The sequence below is a fragment of the Cynocephalus volans genome, chromosome 15 (genome assembly GCF_027409185.1).
Source record: "Cynocephalus volans isolate mCynVol1 chromosome 15, mCynVol1.pri, whole genome shotgun sequence".
Taxonomy (NCBI): Eukaryota; Metazoa; Chordata; class Mammalia; order Dermoptera; family Cynocephalidae; genus Cynocephalus; species Cynocephalus volans.
Genome location: NC_084474.1, coordinates 95,818,415 through 95,836,213, shown reverse-complemented (window position 1 = coordinate 95,836,213; position 17,799 = coordinate 95,818,415). Strand labels below are relative to the sequence as shown.

General features: G+C 58.5%; 1 protein-coding gene across 4 annotated transcripts; it reads left to right on the top strand.

The window, feature by feature from the left end:
* The first annotated feature begins 343 nt into the window (after positions 1 to 343).
* EEF1D (eukaryotic translation elongation factor 1 delta) lies at positions 344 to 17,799 on the top strand. Of its 4 annotated transcripts, none has more exons than XM_063079761.1 (8): positions 344 to 440; positions 10,491 to 10,614; positions 11,137 to 11,208; positions 16,271 to 16,370; positions 16,447 to 16,547; positions 16,820 to 17,041; positions 17,302 to 17,496; positions 17,703 to 17,799. In XM_063079761.1, the coding sequence occupies exons 2-8, from the start codon at positions 10,498 to 10,500 to the stop codon at positions 17,739 to 17,741; spliced, it is 846 nt and encodes a 281-aa protein (XP_062935831.1). In that variant the 5' UTR covers positions 344 to 440; positions 10,491 to 10,497; the 3' UTR covers positions 17,742 to 17,799. The 4 variants fall into 4 exon arrangements, with proteins under 4 accessions (XP_062935831.1, XP_062935832.1, XP_062935828.1 ...); XM_063079762.1 differs by having other exon boundaries at positions 354 to 440; positions 10,494 to 10,614; XM_063079758.1 differs by lacking the exon at positions 344 to 440 and adding an exon at positions 7,490 to 8,601.

Genomic DNA, 17,799 nt, shown 5'->3' with positions numbered 1-17,799 from the left:
GCTGACCCCGCCGGGCCCCGCCCCCGCGCCGCCCGGTCCCGCCCCGCGGCGCCTGCGCGCTGGCATCCTCGCGCGTCACCGGCGCGTGCCGCCCGTCAGCCCCGCCCCGTCCCGGCGGCTCCACTGGACAGGCGGCGCGTGGGGGGGGTGGGCGCGCTGCGCTCCTGTTCCCGGGTCTTTGCTCCGTCTCCTCCGGGAAGGGCGGTCTCTGTAGTCGTCTCCGACGACCGTCTTCCTTCGCGGTGACAGGGCGCGTCGCGCCGAAGGCCCCGGCAGCGAGGCGGGGCGGCGCGAGGGCGGCGTTCCCCCGCGGCCCCGGGCCGCGGCGCTTGGTAGAGTCCGGTGCCTCATTTCCCGTGCGCGACCGGGCGGCGCGCCCTTTCCTCGGCCGTCCCGCGCCCTACACCCTCCCGCTCGGTCCTCCCGTCCTTGGCTGGCGTGTGAGTACCGCGGTTCCTGCCCGAGGAGCCGCACGTGCCGGAGAGGCCCGCGGGTTCGGGGTGCAAGGACAGGGACAAATCTGACTAGCGCAGAGGGTCAGGGCGGGGGGCGCGTGGCCGGCGGAGGGCGGGGGTGGCCGGGGGCAGCCCGCGCCCTGGAGGGGCCGGACACCGGCCTGGTGGAAGCCCCCCGCCGGGCCGCCGGGGCCTGGGGTCTGTGTTGGCCTCGTCTCCGTGGATGGCGAGAACATCAGCCTCACATGTCGGTCGGGCATGTAGCCTTGCCTTCGCCTAGCACGTGTTTATTAAGAATCTACCGCACGCCGGACTCTGGGCACAGAGGGAATAGGCACGGGGGCAGGGCCAGGGCAGTTTCTGGGAGGTGACGTCAGAGCCAGCCTCCGAAGGGCGCAGTGGTGCTGTTCCTAGTAGGCACGCACTTTCAGAGACTGTAAGTGGAAGGAGAAGGCAGAGGGGGTGGGGTGGGGACCTGATGGGACATCAGGGCTGGTTTCCAGAATGAAGGGCCACCCCGCAGCCAAAGAGCTATTTGTGTAGTTAAACTTTAGTGGTGGTTCCTGCAACTCACCTCTGGAGGAGATGGGCATGGCAGGTCAGCTCGCGTTAGAAGGCTCCTGCAGTTCTGACCATCCCTGTCTCTGGCCTCCATGGGCCTTTAAGTAGGCTGGCTCACACACGGGTGGTCATTTTCTAAGCCCTTCTGTGTGCCCAGCCCACTGTTGGGGATGGGGGTGCAGCAGAGGCACCCTCCTGGACAGGGTAACAGGCAGATGTGACATGAGCCCCTGAGTGTCTCCTAGGCCTTCCTGCAGGGGCTCTCTGGGCCCAAACCAATCCCCAAGGGCAGCAGAGCCCAGGATCCATCTGGAGGCAGGCTGGGGGTTGGGGGGTGGTCTGAAAGAAGGGCAGGTGCCCTTCCAGGCTGTGCAGTGGCCAGTACAGCACGGGCGTCTGTTTCCTCATCCTGCAGCGGGGGGCAGCAGTGTCTCTTGTGGGCTGCTGGGGTTCACATGAGCAGCTGGAGTGTGCTCTCCGCCAGTGGAGCCACCTCCTTGCCCTTGATGTGCTCGGGATGGCTTCCTACCCTCTGGAGGATCCTGCTGCAGGGCCCGCCCCTGGGCTTTGCTCTTGGGGAGCCAGTGAGGCTGCAGGATTTAGCACGAGTGTGGGCACATGTGCTAGACAGGTGTCTGGTGAACAAAAAGAGTGCCTCTGCTGTGCTGTGTGCTGGCGTCAGCATTTTGGGGAGCATTTGCAGGGTCCTTGTCCTGTGCCAGTGTTGTAAGATGACAGGCGTGTTGGAAGCTGGTGGCAGGGAGACATGCAAAGGATGGGTGCTGGAGCTTGCCATAGGTCCTGAGCTTCTCGCCTCACTGATTTTGCAGCCTTGGGCAGCCACACAGGCACCCAACCTTAGTTTCCTTGTGTGTAAAATGTCACACCCCTGTCCCCACCTCTGTGAGGTCTGGCATAGGTGTTGACAGGTGTGTGTGGAAGGGTCAAGGCATGCACAAGACCGGAGTTGCCCAGAAAGCACCATGGCTGGGTTGGGCCGAAGTGGTTGGGTCAAGCCAAGGCACCACGGGCTGAGACAGAAATAGAATTGATCTGCAGTGGCATTTAAGATGACATTGTTGGGGCTGGCTGGGCCTGGGGTGAGGTGGCTTGGGCTACTACAGCATCAACCATCTGGGTTTGAGGTGTGCAGAGCCCCTTTCGTGCCTCAGGACAGGTTAGCACTTGAGTAGAGCTGGAATGTCTAGCAGTCAGAGGCAGGAAAGTGGCTGTGTGGGAATTTGGAGAGTTTTTGTCCCTAAGAACCCAAAGGCATCGCTCCTGTGTGCACATATGTTAGGCTGCCCTAGTCACGTTTCAAGTGCTAGAAGCTACGCCTTTGGGCACTGAAGTTATAGAAAGTTCTACTAGGCAGCCGGAGACCTCAGGCCAGGCTACGCAGGCAGACCTCATACCCACCTCATGGACAATCTGGGACACGTGTGTGTGTGTGTGACACGTGTGTGTGTGACACGTGTGTGTGTGACACGTGTGTGTGTGACACGTGTGTGTGTGACACGTGTGTGTGTGACACGTGTGTGTGTGACACGTGTGTGTGTGTGTGTGACATGGACAATGTGGGAGCCGTGTGTGTGTGCGTGCGTGTGTCACATGGCTTCCAGAGGAGGGAAGGTGGTGTGGAGGGCAGGGCCTAGGGAGCCAACTTTTGCCAGAAACCTTCCCCATTCACCCAGGCACATGGAGACCTCCAGGCTGCCCAGCACCTTGGTGGGCACAGCTCTGTCATGCCATGTCCTCACCTTCCTTCAGGGCCCATCTCCAGCCAGCAGTGTCTTTGGCGGGGGCTGCTGCCAGATCCTGCCCTGGCAGTGCAAGAACTGTCCCCTCCCCCCAGGTTAGCAGAGGCCATGAGGGCCCTTTGCCCCCAGTCTCCCTTTTCAGGTCAGATAAGGCCTGACCACAAAGGCCCTGCACATACTTTGGAGCATGCGTTTGCCTTAGCTGTGGCTGGCCAGTGGATTCATTCAGCAAGGATCTCCTGAGCATTGCCCACACCAGGCCCTTGGCTGGATGGCCCCACAGGGCTGTATTGGGCACCTCTCACCAGGACCAAGGGCCCATCCAGGCCTGGTTTGCATACTGGCTGCCTGCACCATGGGTCCTGTTGGTCCGGTGGGGCAAGATCCCTCCCAGGGCTTCCTAGGGCTCAGGTCCCGCAGCACCCTCGAACTGTGGCCAGCTAACAGGCTTGGTGCTCAGCTGCCACTGTCCACCTCTCACAGGAGAGGTCTTGATGGGCCTGACAGGCTAGGGCTGGGCCCTGGTGGTGGGCCCTTCAGCCTGGTGGTCCAGCCTGCTTCCAGCAGCAGTTGGGGGCACTCCTTGGGCCATTTTCCCTCTGGTCCTCACTATGTGTTGTCGAGGCTGCTTCTCTGGCAGCTAGTTTTCTTCTCCATGCTCTTTCAGCGAGCTTTTGCTACAGCCTGGATAAACTTCAGGAGAGAAATAGGAGCTGGCCATTTTCATAGGAATGCAGTTGTGGGAAAAAATGTTCCTGTTGGGGGCTAGAGACGCACGCGGCTTCTTGCTTCTGGGCTGCTCTTCCTGGACAGCTGTAGGCATGCGTTTGTGTGTCCTTAAGGGAGGTGTTTAAACTCAGACTCATTCTTCTACTAGGATAGATGCACAATCATCCCGCGGGTCCTCCTGGCACACTCGCTCAGGGGTGGGTGGTCGGGAAATCCAGAGGTGGGCTCAGAGAAGCTGGAGGCAGTGCTGGCTGTACAGGAAGCTGTCTGCCAGGTGACAGGCCTGGCCACTGGATCCCCAATGTGGCTCACTGTGATGTCTGTGGAAAGCCCTCCTCTCTGTGGGGGAGCCTGCCGAGGACCCCCTTTTCTGCTCCCTTGGGGCAGCTACCTCCCCCTCATACTAGGTCCTTGTGTCCACCTGGGTCCTGCAGGGCACCTGGCGCCTCCCTGCCTCACCATGGGGTAGACAGGCAGGCAGGGGCCCAGGGGGCAGAGCTCCTGTCAGAGAAGGACAACCGATCTCTAGGGCTTTCTGGTTACTGGGGGGATGGTGCTCCTGCCCAGTCCCACCCCAGGGCAAGGCAGAGTGGCTGGGTCCTGTGAGCTGTGCCCCAAGGTGGCTGTTGTGGGACCGGGGCAGGTCATCTAGTGTATCTAGCCGAGTTGTCAACGTGGTGAAGGTCCTGTCCTTTTGAGCACCAGGGGAGAGTAATTCTGGGAGGACTTTGTGTCCCTTGAAAGGCTTGTGTAGCCCGTGCTGGAGCCCTTGGGTGACAGCCCTGCCCGCCTGTTCTCTTGCCCTCCACCCTGATGGTGGCCCCTGCTGAGGGAGAGGCCCTGTCCCAGTAGGGGCAGTTGGTGGCTGCTCAGCTCCTCGAGGGTCATCCTTACCGTCTTCCAGGCCTCCTCCAGCAGCCTAGACCGCATGGCAGAGCAGGGAGGGACTCGGGGATCCCCTCAGCAGCTCCAGGGGGGTACTCGTGGGTGCTCAGTCACCCAGCCCCAGATTGCCTTGGGCGTAGATGAGGACAGGGTGGGAGAGGGTGGCTCAGATAGTGGTCCCTGCTTGTCCCCCAGGGCCTGCCTGGGCTCCAGCTAACGGGAACCCCAAGAGCTGCCATTTGAAAGGTTGGTGGAGCAGTGCTGCCTTGAGCACATGGATCCGGCCACTGCCTGGGCTGTGGTGGCGGCAGGTCTGTCTGGTGTCCTTCTTCTCTCTGCACCAAACTCACCTCCATGTCACTCCCACAAGCAGCTTCTGAAAAGGCCCTCCAGCCTGTTCTGGCTGCCCTGAGTGGTGTATCTGGCATGGTTAGCCTTTCCGACTGCCTCTAACCTTGCTGCTTTTCCTTCCTGCTGTCCTAGGAGGTCAAAGCAAAGTAAGTAACCCCCTGTCCTGGACCCTGTTTCCCTTCACCTGAGCCAGGGAGCCCCTCCCTGCCGCACCAGCCATCGCTGCACCTGAGGGAGTCCCTGTGTAGGACTTGGTATGCCAGGCAGGACAGTGGTGTGACAACTGCCCTGGTGGCGAGTGGGCACCCTGTGTGGCTCTGCACAGCATCCAGGCCTGGTGCCAGGCAGGTCCACATGTGGTGCACTGCTCCTTGCAGGAAGTGGCAACAGCACGTGGGGATGTGGCCCAAGGAAGCACCAATCTCAGTTGCCCTGTCCCTTGTCCCTTATCTTAGAAGTGCCTTCCCCTCCCTGAGCTCCAGCTCCAGCCCATAGGCCCCAGGAGCCTGGTCTGAGGTCACTTAGGCCACTAAGGTCAGGCAGGGTATCGGTACTGGGTCAGCTTAGTGGGTGCTGCTGAAGGGGTCAGCCCAGACTTGTGCTGCTCCTTAGGAGCCAAGTGGCTGGTGAGGGTCCCTGGGGGCCTGGATGGCCAGAGAGGTCAGAGGGCAGATGGCCCTGCTTTAGGTTAGTCTGCAGCTCTAGGCCAGTCCTGGTGCCCCCTCAGTGACAGTGGGTGATGTCACAATGCCCTGCCTCCTGGGCTTCCGCTCCTACCTCCCACCCCCACCCCCACCCCTGCCTCTGCCTCATCAGCCTGGCCTTGGTAAGTGCTGCCCCAGCCTAGACAGAAAGTGAGGGGATGGCCCCAGGCCTCATGGGTCCATTTGGCACTCCCTGCTGGCACTCACACAGGGAGCCTGACAGCCCGCCCTGAAGGACTTCAGCCTCCACCTGGGGACGCGGCTTCAAGACAGAACAGGAGACCTTCACAGAAGGCCTTTTCCATGTATGGGATTTAGACAGGCAAACACCCACTGGTATCGTTGGAATCAGGCACTGGTTTTGTTGGGGGTGGGTGTTAGGAAAGGGTTGTAGACCCTGCAGCCAGCGCTGTGAAGGGTTTACTTCTAGGTCATAGGCTGCCCTTCCTCTGGGTGAAGACCAGGTGGGTGGCCCTGATCACACCCGGGGGCCTGATGGATCTGCTCTCCTTTAGATGTCACTACATGAACCCACAGAAGCAGCAGGACAGTAAAGGTGTCCGTAAGGGACAGCTGCACAGCCCCTCTCAAGTTAGCTCCTGGGTGTTGGCTAGTTGGCCCAGGCGCTCTCTGCTTTGGGGAGCAGAGCCCAGAGTCAGGTCTGTCTGGGAAGGAATCCTGTGACAGGGCACAGCCAGTCCTCCAGGGCAAGCCAACTGAGCTAAGCTCAGGGGCCCATACCTCTCCTAAGAGCAGACTTGCCCCTGGCTTTCTGGGCATAGCCATTCTTGGCCAGAGACTGCGATAGCGCAGACCCCTGTCCTTGCTGAGCAGAGTGCTGCCCCAGCGTCCTGGGCCGGCTGGCAGAGTCTGTGGGGCCTCTCCTTTCCACAGCAGCACACCTGGACACCTGGGAGCAGAGTAGGGGCCTGTGTCCCCATCAGGACCCAGGAGCCCCAGCGGGCAAGACTGTTTCTTTGTGTGGCTGTTGGTGCAGGCTTCAGAGCCAGCAGTCCCTGGTTTTGCACAGGGGCAGCTGATGGCAGAGGTTACTGTGAGCTTGAGGGAGCAATGTGTCCAGCGGGGCAGTGGAGGCGCCTAGGGCAAGAGCTAAGCCCACTGGCACATAGCAGTAGGGGAGAACCTCACAACCTGCCTCCTGCCCTCCTGGGACTATGAGATTCCCAACATGCCGCTTTAGTTTAGGAGGACCCACATGTGCAGGCTGGTCACTTCCGGGTGCAGGGCAGCTGCCTGAGGCACTCGGCTCCTTCCCTTTTATACTGGCCACTGCATCTCCCCTGCTGTCTCCCGTTAATATGACTTCCACCCCGTTCCTGGCCGCCTGGCCCCCTCCCTGGCGAGGTCACTCAGGCCCACAGAGAGGCCATCCCTTTTTGAGACCTTCTGTGGCTGTGCTGGAAAAGGGCGGCGGTGTGGCCATGGTGGTGCAGGTGATGTGCCCCAATGAGACCTCCCATCCTCCAGCTGCCATGTGGAGGGCGCTGGGCTTAGCATGCACAGAAACCATGGGAAGTCCAGTTCAACTTAATTTTAGGTCAACGGTGAATAAGTTTTAGTGTAAGTATGTCTCACATTTTTCATGGGACTTACTCATACTAAAAGTTCATTCATTCACGTTAAAGTCAAATTTAACTGAGCACATCCTGTTTGTGTTTTGTCTGACAACCCTCATTGGTGGTTCTGTAAGAAAAGGTTTCTGTGGCCAGAGGCTTGGAAATGATGTCCTCAAGACCCTTTTTGGAGAGCTATGGTGCATGTTGCATTAGTAAAGATAGATTTTGTAGTTTTTATTTTTTGCTTTACTAAAAGATGTTCCTCACGTAGGTTTGTCTTTTGAGCCCTGCATGTCTTCTCATGGAACCCCCATTGGGAAGCATCCCCAGTACCCCCTCCCTCCCCCAGACCCACCTCGCCATTCCAGCCTTTCACCCTGCAGGGGCATGGGGGAGGTGGTGTGGCTGGTGCGTCCCCGCGGTTGGTTCCGCTCTGTTGCAACTGCCTTCTTGTGCTTGCTTTTTAACGCTACGCCTGGAAGATGAGGAGTGGGAAGGCCTCTCTTGCCCTGGAGACCGTCTGGGAGGACAAGCACAGGTATGAGGAGGCCGAGCGGCACTTCTATGAGCATGAGGCCACGCGAGCCGCCGCCTCTGCCGAGCAGCTCCCGGACGAGGCACCAGCTGTGAATGGGCCCGGCCAGGAGGACGCTGAGGATACCGACGAGGCAGAGGCCCCCGACACCAGCAGCAGGACTGATCCCAGGACAAGCTGCGATGGCAAGAAGCCCCTGCAGAAGAAGAGGAAGCACTCCCCTAAGAGCTGGCTTGGCCAGGCAGACCTGGCCCTTGTGGGCCTCTCAGCCGACCACGTGTGGCTAGACAAGTCACTTTTCGACCAGGCAGAGAGCTCCTACCACCAGAGGCTAGCAGATGCAGCCGCCCAGGCAGCCCAGCCGCCTGCTCTGGCCTCTTGGGGTCCCTGCACCCATGGAAGCCAAGTGGCCTGCCACCATGTGACCTGGGGGATCTGGGTCAATAAGTCTTCTTTTGACCAGGCTGAGCGGGCTTTTGTAGAGTGGTCTCAGACTCTGCTGCTGGCCGCAGAGGCATGCAGCAGGCAAGGGACTCCTGACACAGGCCAGCGGGTAGCCACCCCCAACCTGGCCCTGGCTTGCCAGCCCAGCTCACCAGCCAACGGCCAGCCCCCACTGGGCAGCCTGCAGGCGCTGGTGCAGGAGGTGTGGCTGGAGAAGCCCCGCTATGATGCGGCTGAGAGGGTCTTCTATGAGGCCCTATTTGATGGTCACCCGCCCGGGAAGGTGCATCTGCAGGAGCGAGCCAGCCAGGTGGAGGTCGCCCGGCGGGGCCGCAGAGATCGGCGTGGCCGCAATGCCATAGGAAGCAAGCGGGCCGGGCCACGGCGGGCCAACGGGGGGGCCCCCTCTGCCTCACCCTACTGGTACTTCCTGCACAAGGATGCGGAGGCTCCCTGGCTCAGCAAGCCCAGCTACGACAGTGCCGAGTGCCGCCACCATGCTGCCGAGGCCCTGCGCGTGGCCTGGCGCCTCGAAGCCACCTCCCTGGCTCATCGACCCAGTCCCCGGTCTGGCCCGTACATGTCCAGCCTGAGACCCAAGTAGGAGAAATGTGCTGGCCAGGGGCCTGGCCTGCTCCGTGGGCACAGGGACAGTACTCCTAGGCTGGGGTCCATAATGCTTCCTTCCTCTGCCCCCCGGGGGGGGCTCTCCCTGAGACTCTGGACCCGGCTAAGTCGAATACAGGAGAGGGTTAGGCCAGGGCAGTGCTCTTTCCTTGAGAGTCAGAAAGTTCTGGGCTGTCAGAGGGGGGAGAGGGAAGGGGTCAGCACAGGGCAGAATCTTGCTGCCCCTCGCAGGGCTCCCTTTTTGGCTGGGTATCTCCCTGTGTCCCTCTGGCCAGCACACACCAGGGTTGAGGAGAGGTTGCCCACAGAGCAAGTGGGGAGCATTGAGGCTGGGTTTCTGGCCCCTGAGCTCCCCTGGGGGTGAGACATGGGCACCAGCATGGCCCTGCCTGCCCCTCTGTCTACCCCCAGCTTACCCTGTCGCCACCGGTCACTACCTCTGAGGTAAGGTGGGTACCTCAGGTACAAGAGCACGTGGCCAGTCCAGTGGCCTTAGTCTGAAGGACTCCTGGTTTGTCTGATCTCCCACTGGGTGAGGGGTCTTTGCTCCAGGAGGGGTTGGGAGGGGGACAACAGAGGCAGAGAGGTGGTGAGGCCATGGGGTGCCTGGAGTGTAGGTGCCGTGGGGTAGGTGGAGCAGGGCAGGGGAGGACTCAGGGGTCCCCAACCGAGGGTCCCATGGCTGCCTGGCTCTCCAGGGGAGCAGCAGCAACCTTGGCCCCTAGACTCTGGGGGTGGGGCAGGGGGGTCTGGATTTACCGGTTGACAAGATTGAGCCTGGGGGCGGGACCCATCGTGTTTATGGTGGCCTGGCTGCTCACCAAGAACATGCTGGTGAGGGGAGTGGAGGAAAGTTAGGAGCTTCAACCTTCTTGTTGCCGAGGGGACACTTGGCAAGACCCAGTGTTGGCCTCGGGTCCTCGGCACAGAACATTGGCAACAGAGCAGGATCAGGTCAGTTTCTGTCGCACTTGGCAGGGCAGCAGGAGTGGCCTGACTATTCCATGGCATGGTGGTTCAGGCTGTGCAGCCGTCTGTGTGCCCAGATGCTCTGCTCTGTGGGCAGTGGGAGCACACATGGCAGCCAGTGGCCGTGGCTTGGTGCCAGTGAAATGTGACTTGCACTGACAGATCAGGGACTGGATTTGGCCCACAGGATACAGTTTGCTGACCTCTGATCCAGAGCAGCAGTTCTCAAACTTTTGGTCTCAGGACCCAAAAGAGCTTTCATTATATCTACTGATTTTTACCACATTAGCAATTAAAACCGAAATACTAAAAATGCTTAGTTGTTGGAGGATGATAATAAGCTAACATGTTTTCATGAAAAATGCTTCTCCTGTAATAAATGTGGTGAGCAGAGAGGTCTGGTTCTATGTTGCTGCAAGTATCTCTCGTGTGTGGCTTAGTGGATGCTTCTGTGCTCCAGCTGCTGGTGTGTGTCGTCTGCTCGATGTAAACACAGCGTCGTCTGATTGAACCGGGGGGGGGCACCTCGGGGACCCCCAGGAATTCCTGGACCACACTTTGAGAACCACTTGTCTGGGGGACAGACCTGGGCACCCTGCCCAGCACTGAAGGGAGACCATACTGGGGGCAGGAGGAGGGGATGGTGTGTGTGTTGGCAGAAGGCCGCTTGTGTGGGGAAGGGGGCTTACAGGCTTGTGTCATCATGCTTAGAGCCACTCGTGTTCTCCCGGGCCTGGAGCCTTTGTCACCCAGGACTGGGGTCCATGAGCTTGCAGGATTGGGATGGCCGAGAGTCGGTGTCAGGCACTGGGGTGAGGCATTGAAGGGCCGAGGGGCTGCCCAGGACCCCCTCCTCCCAGCCCTGCTCACTTAATCTCTCCTTCCCCTCCCAGCAGAAAAATGGCTACAAACTTCTTAGTACACGAGAAGATCTGGTTCGACAAGTTCAAATACGATGATGCAGAAAGGAAATTCTATGAGCAGCTGAACGGGCCTGTGGCTGGCTCCTCCCGCCAGGTGAGGGCTGCGTTTGGGGCCTCTGGTTGGCTCTCCTGCCCAGCAGGGCGGCTGCGGCATACCAGGAGCATCTGGCTGGGCCAGAAGGAGAGCCTCTGGTGGCACCTGAAGGGCAGAGGCATGTTGGGGTCAAGTGGCTCTGCCCAAGGCTCTGGGAGTCGGGTCTTTAGAAGGGGGGCCTTGGCTGGCACCTGGTTGCTGGATCTGCGCTTGGCTCAGACCCAACATGAAGGATGGCACACTCCCGCTGTGTCCTGATGAGGTGGCTGGGCGCAGGCCTCAGCACGGAGTCCCTGTAGACCGCATGCAACCCCAGCCCTCTGGTCACATCCTCAAGCACCCTCTGCTTTCCATGGTTCTGCTAAGCCTTCATTCGGCACAGTACATTCTTGCTCTCTAAGTGAGGATTCTTGATCTTTTTTTTTAACTTTTAAAAATTTTTTTCTCCTTTTTTTTCTTGTATTTAAAAAAATTTTTTAAATGAAAAAAGAAAAAGACTGGTTCTTTCTGCACTGTCTGCAGGAGAATGGCGCCAGCGTGATCCTCCGAGACATTGCAAGAGCTAGAGAGAACATCCAGAAATCCCTGGCTGGAGTGAGTACCTGTAGCCCACGTACCCGTGGGCGTGTGCTCTGCCACACAGCACATCTGATTTTCCCCCAAGTACAGCTGATTATTTTTGCCCTTTTGAGCAAAGTTAGGGTGAGCTGTTCTTATGGGGCGTGGAGCTGTGGCCTCCCAGCCCAGACTGGACCTAGACCGCCGTGGAAGGTGTTCTCATCTCGCACCCTTCCATGCCTTTCTCGCCTGCTTGCTGGCGGTTGCCTTGGCCGCACCTGTGGTATTGGCTGTGGGCTGAGCCTGGGCTGACCTATGTCATCCTGCAGGGAGTGTGCTGCAGGCGCACACCTTGCAGGCCTGTTCCTGCCTGCTCGCTCCCTGCTGAAGAAACCTGGGGGTCTGCTGGGCCATCCTCCCTCCCTCTTAGGCCTTGCCCTCCACAGGGAGAGGGGTGGGTGCCTCACAGGTGCATTGAATTTAGATCATAGAATCAGTGCCTTCTTGAATTTGAGACCCTGATTGACCTCGGGTCCCACACTGAGATCAGGAATTCAGGGTGATGGCCGCACTTGGCTCTGCGCATGGCCTGACGGGCGGGCTGAGGAAGGTGGGCAGACCTGCTGCTCTGGCTTCCCTACTCCAGAGGAGTCCGGACTTCATTCTCCCTCTGGGATGGGGACAGCGTCCTAGACTTAAAGGCTGGGAATTTGTTTCCTGTTGGCTGCTGTGACGGATTATCATAAGCTTCTAGCTTAAAACAACACAAATTATCATTTCAAGGTCAGAGGTAAAATTCAGTCTGCAGAGCTGCATTCCTTATGGAGGTTCCAGGAGAGAGTCCTTGCCTTTCCCAGATCCAAGAGGTTGTCCACATTTCTTGTGTGCCCCAGCAGGCAGTCCCATCCCTCCACCCTCTGCTTCTGTCCTCACATTTCTCGCTCTTTGACCCTTCTGCCTCCCTCTGTCACTTTCCGGGATTCTTGTGATTGCATCAAGACTATCAAGACCTACCCAGATAGTCTCTTCATCTCAGAATCCTGAACTTAATTTAAGGTAAGGGAGTCACAGGTTCTGGGGGTTGGGACATGGGTATCTCTGGGGTGCCATTATTCTGTCTACCACAGTCTACCCTCTGGCCCCCAAAGATTCGCATCCATTCCACACACAATTGAATTTGCCCCACACCAACATCCTCAAAAATCTCCACCATTTACAGCGTCAACTCAGAGTCCAGAATCTCATCTGAATCATGCATGGGGGAGTCGTGGTGTGATCCATCCTGAGGCAAAATTCCTCTCCACCTGTGGACCAGTGAAAGTGGAAAACAAATTCTCTGCTCCCAAAATACAATCGTGGGACAGGCAGAGGGAAAAATTTACTGACATTTGCATTTAAAAAGGGAGACAATGGAAAGAAAAATTTCAGAATCCACCCGGGTAAATTGTTAGGTTTCAAAGCCTGAGCACACTCCTGCCCTGCCCTGGAGTCAGTTTTCATAAAAGATAGCACTCACTTGCTGTTGAGAGGTCTTATCAGCAGTAGATAGAATTTTGGGGGTCTGCAGCCTCCTTCGATTTCATCTTGTCTCCTTTTTGGTCCAAGTTGTCAGTGTTTCTGCCAGTATAAATTTTTCAAGAGCTCTGTGGGTTTCCTGTATAATGTCACAGGGGCCCACACTGGGAGGCCAGTGGCTCCTTCATAGATCTTGACTAGATGATCCCAGCTCTGTTCTCGCTCTGGTTGAGATGGCTGTGGGGATCCATGGGTCAAATACCTGCTCTCTGGGTGACCATTTGAATACTCTGGCCTTTTTGATCCTCTTCAGGCCGTCCAGCCACCCTCAGCTTTTGCTCCAGCACGCGCTCTCCTGTCAGTGAGTTGCCTTGTAGTGTCTTATGCAAGTTGGGGAAGCTGAGGTTTCCAGAAGGCAAGTCCTAGTTCCTTTTCGCGTAACAGTTCTTGCCTCAGCCTCTGTCCTCTCCTGTTTTACTAGAAGCTGCAAGAAGAAACTAGGCTGTAGTGTCCATGCTTTGCTTAGAAATCTCCCCAGCTGAAGACCAGAGCTTGTCACTGAGCTGTCCTGCTTTCCACACACTGGGGGGCTCCATATTTCTGCCAACAGTCTGTTAAAGGCAGTCCAGGGTTTTTCTGCCAGGCTTCCCAGAGTCTTTCCACGTCTAGCCCCTTCTGCTGCCCAATTCCAAAGCCACCTCTACATTTCTGGGTGTTTGTTCCAGCAGCACCCTACTTCCAGGGCCAAGATCTGTGTTAACTTCCAGTTGATGATGCTTAACAAATCGCTACAATCTAGTGGTTTAAAGCAGAAATTTTTCATCTTACAGTTCTGGAGGTCAGAAGTCTGAAATCCATCTTATGGGGCAAAATCAGGGTGTCAGCTGGTCTGCGCTTTCTGGAGAGTGCAGGGGAGGATCTGTGATCTTATCTGGTCCGTCTGCTGAAAGCTGTCCGTGGCTCTTAGCCAGCCATCTGTCTGCCCTCTGCCTCGTCTCCTCCCCGTCCTACCTCTCTTGTGTGGACCCTTACGGTGCCATTGGGCCCACCTGGATAATCCAGGCTCATCTGCTATCTCCAGATCCTTTGCTTAGTCACATGCAGAATCTCTTTGCCATGTGAGGAAATGTATTTACAGGCCCTGGGGATTCAAATGTTGTGGACATCTTAGGGGGCCATTTTTCTGTCTCTCACAGCCAGTTGGGGCACCCCCTGGGTGGGTGTCCCCTGGAAGTGGTGCTGTCGCTGACAGGCCAGCCCTACTTCATGCGTGGTCCCTGCCTGCTCCCGCCTTGCCCTCTGGTCAAGTTTGGACCAGGCAGACACAACATTGAGGTGGCACAGATTTTTGTGCCCAGGCCAGGTGTATTGAGCTCTAATACCCATAAAGCAGTGGGGCTGCAGGAACTCCTGCCTGGCTGTGTTGGGGTCAGCTGCCACGTCCTGGTCTTAGGGACAGGCAGGTGGGCATGCTGTTAGGACTTGGGGGCTGTTTGCTAGGACTGCTGTAGTAAAGTATATCAGGCCGGGCAGCTGAAACCACAGACGTGTGTTCTCTCCCAGCTCTGGAGGCTGGAGTCAGATCCAGCTGCAGCAGGGCTGGTTTCTCCTGAGGCCTCTCTTGGCGTGTAGACAACGTCTTCTCCCTGTTTCTTCACATGGTTGTCCGTGTGTGTGTGTGTGTCTTAATCTCCTCTTCTCATGAGGACACCAGTCCTATCAGATCAGGGCCCCCTACTGACCTCATTTACCTTGATCACCTCTGTGAAGGCCTTGTCTCCATATCCACTCACATTCTGAGGTACTGGGGTCAGGACTCTAAAATACGAATTTGGAGGGACGTTATTGAGCCCATAACAGGGACCCAGGAAGGACATTGCAGCTTAGCGTCATCGTGGATTTGGATGGGGATGGTGCTCAGCAGATAGGGGACTTCAGAACCACGAGGGTTCTGGGAACTATGTGGGGTGCCAGCATAGGATCAGGGGCGGTCTGGGTTTGAACCTTTGCCTGTGGCCGTGAGGTGGCTATCTGCATCCAGCTCTCACAGGCTGTTACTGGACCGGGTGATCTGCCCTGTTGAAGATATACTTGGGGACCCTGGACCCCTGGCTTCCTCATTCCCCACCTGAGTGGGGAGGCTGCAGATAGGGAGGTGGGGCACCAGCGCTGGCCTGAGAGCTATGGCTTTGGCCAGTGGCATGCAGAGCCAGACAGTAGTGAAATGACCCCCACTGCCCCATCCTGCAACCCAGGGCCTCCCAGGCCTGTCCTTGCCAGGTCCCCTCCCTGCCAGCCCTTCCCTGCCTGCCCTTCCCCAGGTCCCATGCTGATTTGGTGCCTCTTTCAGAGGGGACCTTTTCCCTGTCCTCAGGCCTGCTGTGTGGGGTGAGGCCCCCAGTGCCCTGGCCCTGCTGCTCCCAGGCTCTGGCTCTGGGGAAGGTGCTAAAGCTTCTGAGGGCACAGCCCCACTCCCTCAGGAGCTCTGCTGAGGGTCTCCACACCGCCCTCCCCCAAACGTGGGCCTCTGGTGCTCCACCTTCTGCCCCAGGGGCTCTCAGGGTCTCTGCCAGCCCTGCCCACTTTCTCTCAGCTCTGCTCTGATCCTGTCCTTGCCTAGAGCTTGCTCTGCAGGGCTCAGCCCTTGCACCCTTAGTGTCTGGCTCCTGCCTGTGCTCAAGGGGTGGCCACTCAGTGTTGGTTGTGCCAAGAGCTGTGACAGGAGGTCCCCAAGGCCAGGGCCAGCAGGCAAGGGCCTGTGAGAGTGTCTGCTGCCTGCTACAGAGACTGGGTTCATCTGCTCAGCAGATCCTGAGTCACACCCCACAGAAGCCCTGGGATGGGGGCCTGCTGAGGGGGTCAGACTGGGACCTCTACACGGCCAGGTGCACTGTCCTCAGAGCTGTCCCATTGGGTGTGGGCTGTGCTAAGGGTCCTCACGTATGTGTATAGATCCCTCACTGAGGACTGGGTAGCATCTGGAGACAGGAGGCTAGAAGCCTGGCTGGGCCCCCAGGGGTAAATCAGGCTGAGCTGTGGCCGACTGTGCCTCCCAGAGCCTTCAGAGGATGGCTCAGTGAGCCAGGCGGAGGTGTGTGCCCATGCCCAAGGAGGCCAGGCGCTGGGCTGGCTGCATCCTGCACAGCCTGCTCCATCTTTCTGCCCTGCCGAGGCCCTGAGCCAGGCTGCCCCTAAGACTGTAAGTCCTGCCGCCCCCCACCCAGCTTCTGAGCTTGGCTGCTGCATGGGACCCCACTGGGCAACAGCAGCCATGGCTCTGAGCTCTGCACCACCTGGTGTCTGGGTTGTCCTCGGCCCTCTGCTTGACTGAAAACGTCACCATGGTCTGCAGAAGCCACCCTTCCTGAGGTCAACAGGCCTTCACTGCTAGACAGGGAGGGGCTTCCTGCTCTCCCTCACCTGAGTTTTCCTACTGTGAGTTCCAACACAGTCCTGAGCACAGCAGGTGGACCCAGTGGGGCTGACGGGAACCTCAGGGTTCTGCTTCTGAGCAGCTGTGAATGAGGGGACCCTGAGAGCAGGCTGGGGTGCTGAGCCCTCCCCCGCTCCCTGTGCCTTGCAGAGCTCAGGCCCTGGGGCCTCCAGCGGGCCTGGTGGCGACCACAGCGAGCTTGTTGTCAGGATTGCCAGCCTGGAAGTGGAGAACCAGAACCTGCGAGGCGGTGAGGCAGGGTCCTGGTGGGTGGGAGGCCCACACCAGCCCCTGCCATCTGACCTGTGTCCCCCTTGTCCCTGCAGTGGTGCAGGACCTGCAGCAGGCCATCTCCAAGCTGGAGGCCCGGCTGAGCCTGCTGGAGAAGAGCTCACCCACCCACCGGGCCACAGCCCCACAGACCCAGGTGAGCACAATCCCCAAGACCTGGCACTGCAGAGGAGCTGGAGGCTGGGGGCCTGGTGTCCTCAAGGCACAGTGAGGTTTACAGTGATGCCCAAGATAAGCCCAGGGCAGGGTGGGATAGTCCCCATCTCCCAGGGCCACAGCTTGGGCACATAGCCACTGTCCTCTTTGGGCGGCTCTTCCGACAGTTGGCTGAGGAGGGAGCTGGTTGGCAACCCACCCAGGCAGCTCTGGGGCACCGACTGGGTCTCAGCCTCCCCTCCCCTGTGGCAGCATGTGTCTCCCATGCGCCAAGTGGAGCCCCTGGCCAAGAAGGCAGCTACGCCAGCAGAGGATGATGAGGACAATGACATCGACCTGTTTGGCAGTGATGAGGAGGAGGAGAACAAGGAGGCGGCACGGCTGCGGGAGGAGAGGCTGCGGCAGTATGCAGAGAAGAAGGCCAGGAAGCCTGTGCTGGTGGCCAAGTCCTCCATCCTCCTGGACGTCAAACCCGTGAGTGGGGCTGCGCGGGGCTGCCCTGGAGGCCCAGCCTCTGACCCTCCTCCTGCCCTCTTGGGTCCGGGTGGGATTTTAAAGCCAAGTTGAGAAATCTTGGGATAAAAATAGAAACTTGGAGGCAGGGTAGGTATAAATTTGGACTTTTCTGAGTGCTCATTAAAGGAACAATTATGTGCTCCAAGGGTCCTCCCCTGGAGTTCTGCAGGATTCTGAGGATGGCTGACCCCAGCCTTTCCTTCCTCTTTCTCCAACAGTGGGATGATGAAACAGATATGGCCCAGCTGGAGGCCTGTGTGCGCTCCATCCAGCTGGATGGGCTAGTCTGGGGGGCCTCCAAGCTGGTGCCCGTGGGCTACGGCATCCGAAAGCTGCAGATCCAGTGTGTGGTGGAGGACGACAAGGTGGGGACTGACTTGCTGGAAGAAGAGATCACCAAGTTTGAGGAGCATGTAAGTGCCAGGGGTATGGAGTGGGGCCACACGGGGCAGGGAGAGGAGACTGGGCTGACCCTGAGGGCCTCGTGCCCCGCACCTGCTGCCCCAGTCCGTGGGGAGCGAGTCCTACTGAAGAGTAGGTTGCTGGCCAGGCAGGAAACAAGAGTGGGTGGGCCTCAGGGAAACGGCCCCCATGACAATCGCCCTCCGCCTCTCCTTAGGTGCAGAGTGTGGACATTGCCGCTTTCAACAAGATCTGAAACCCGAGCGTGAGTGTGTGTGTGCGGCCCTCTGGTGATTAAAGACTGAGACTCTGGC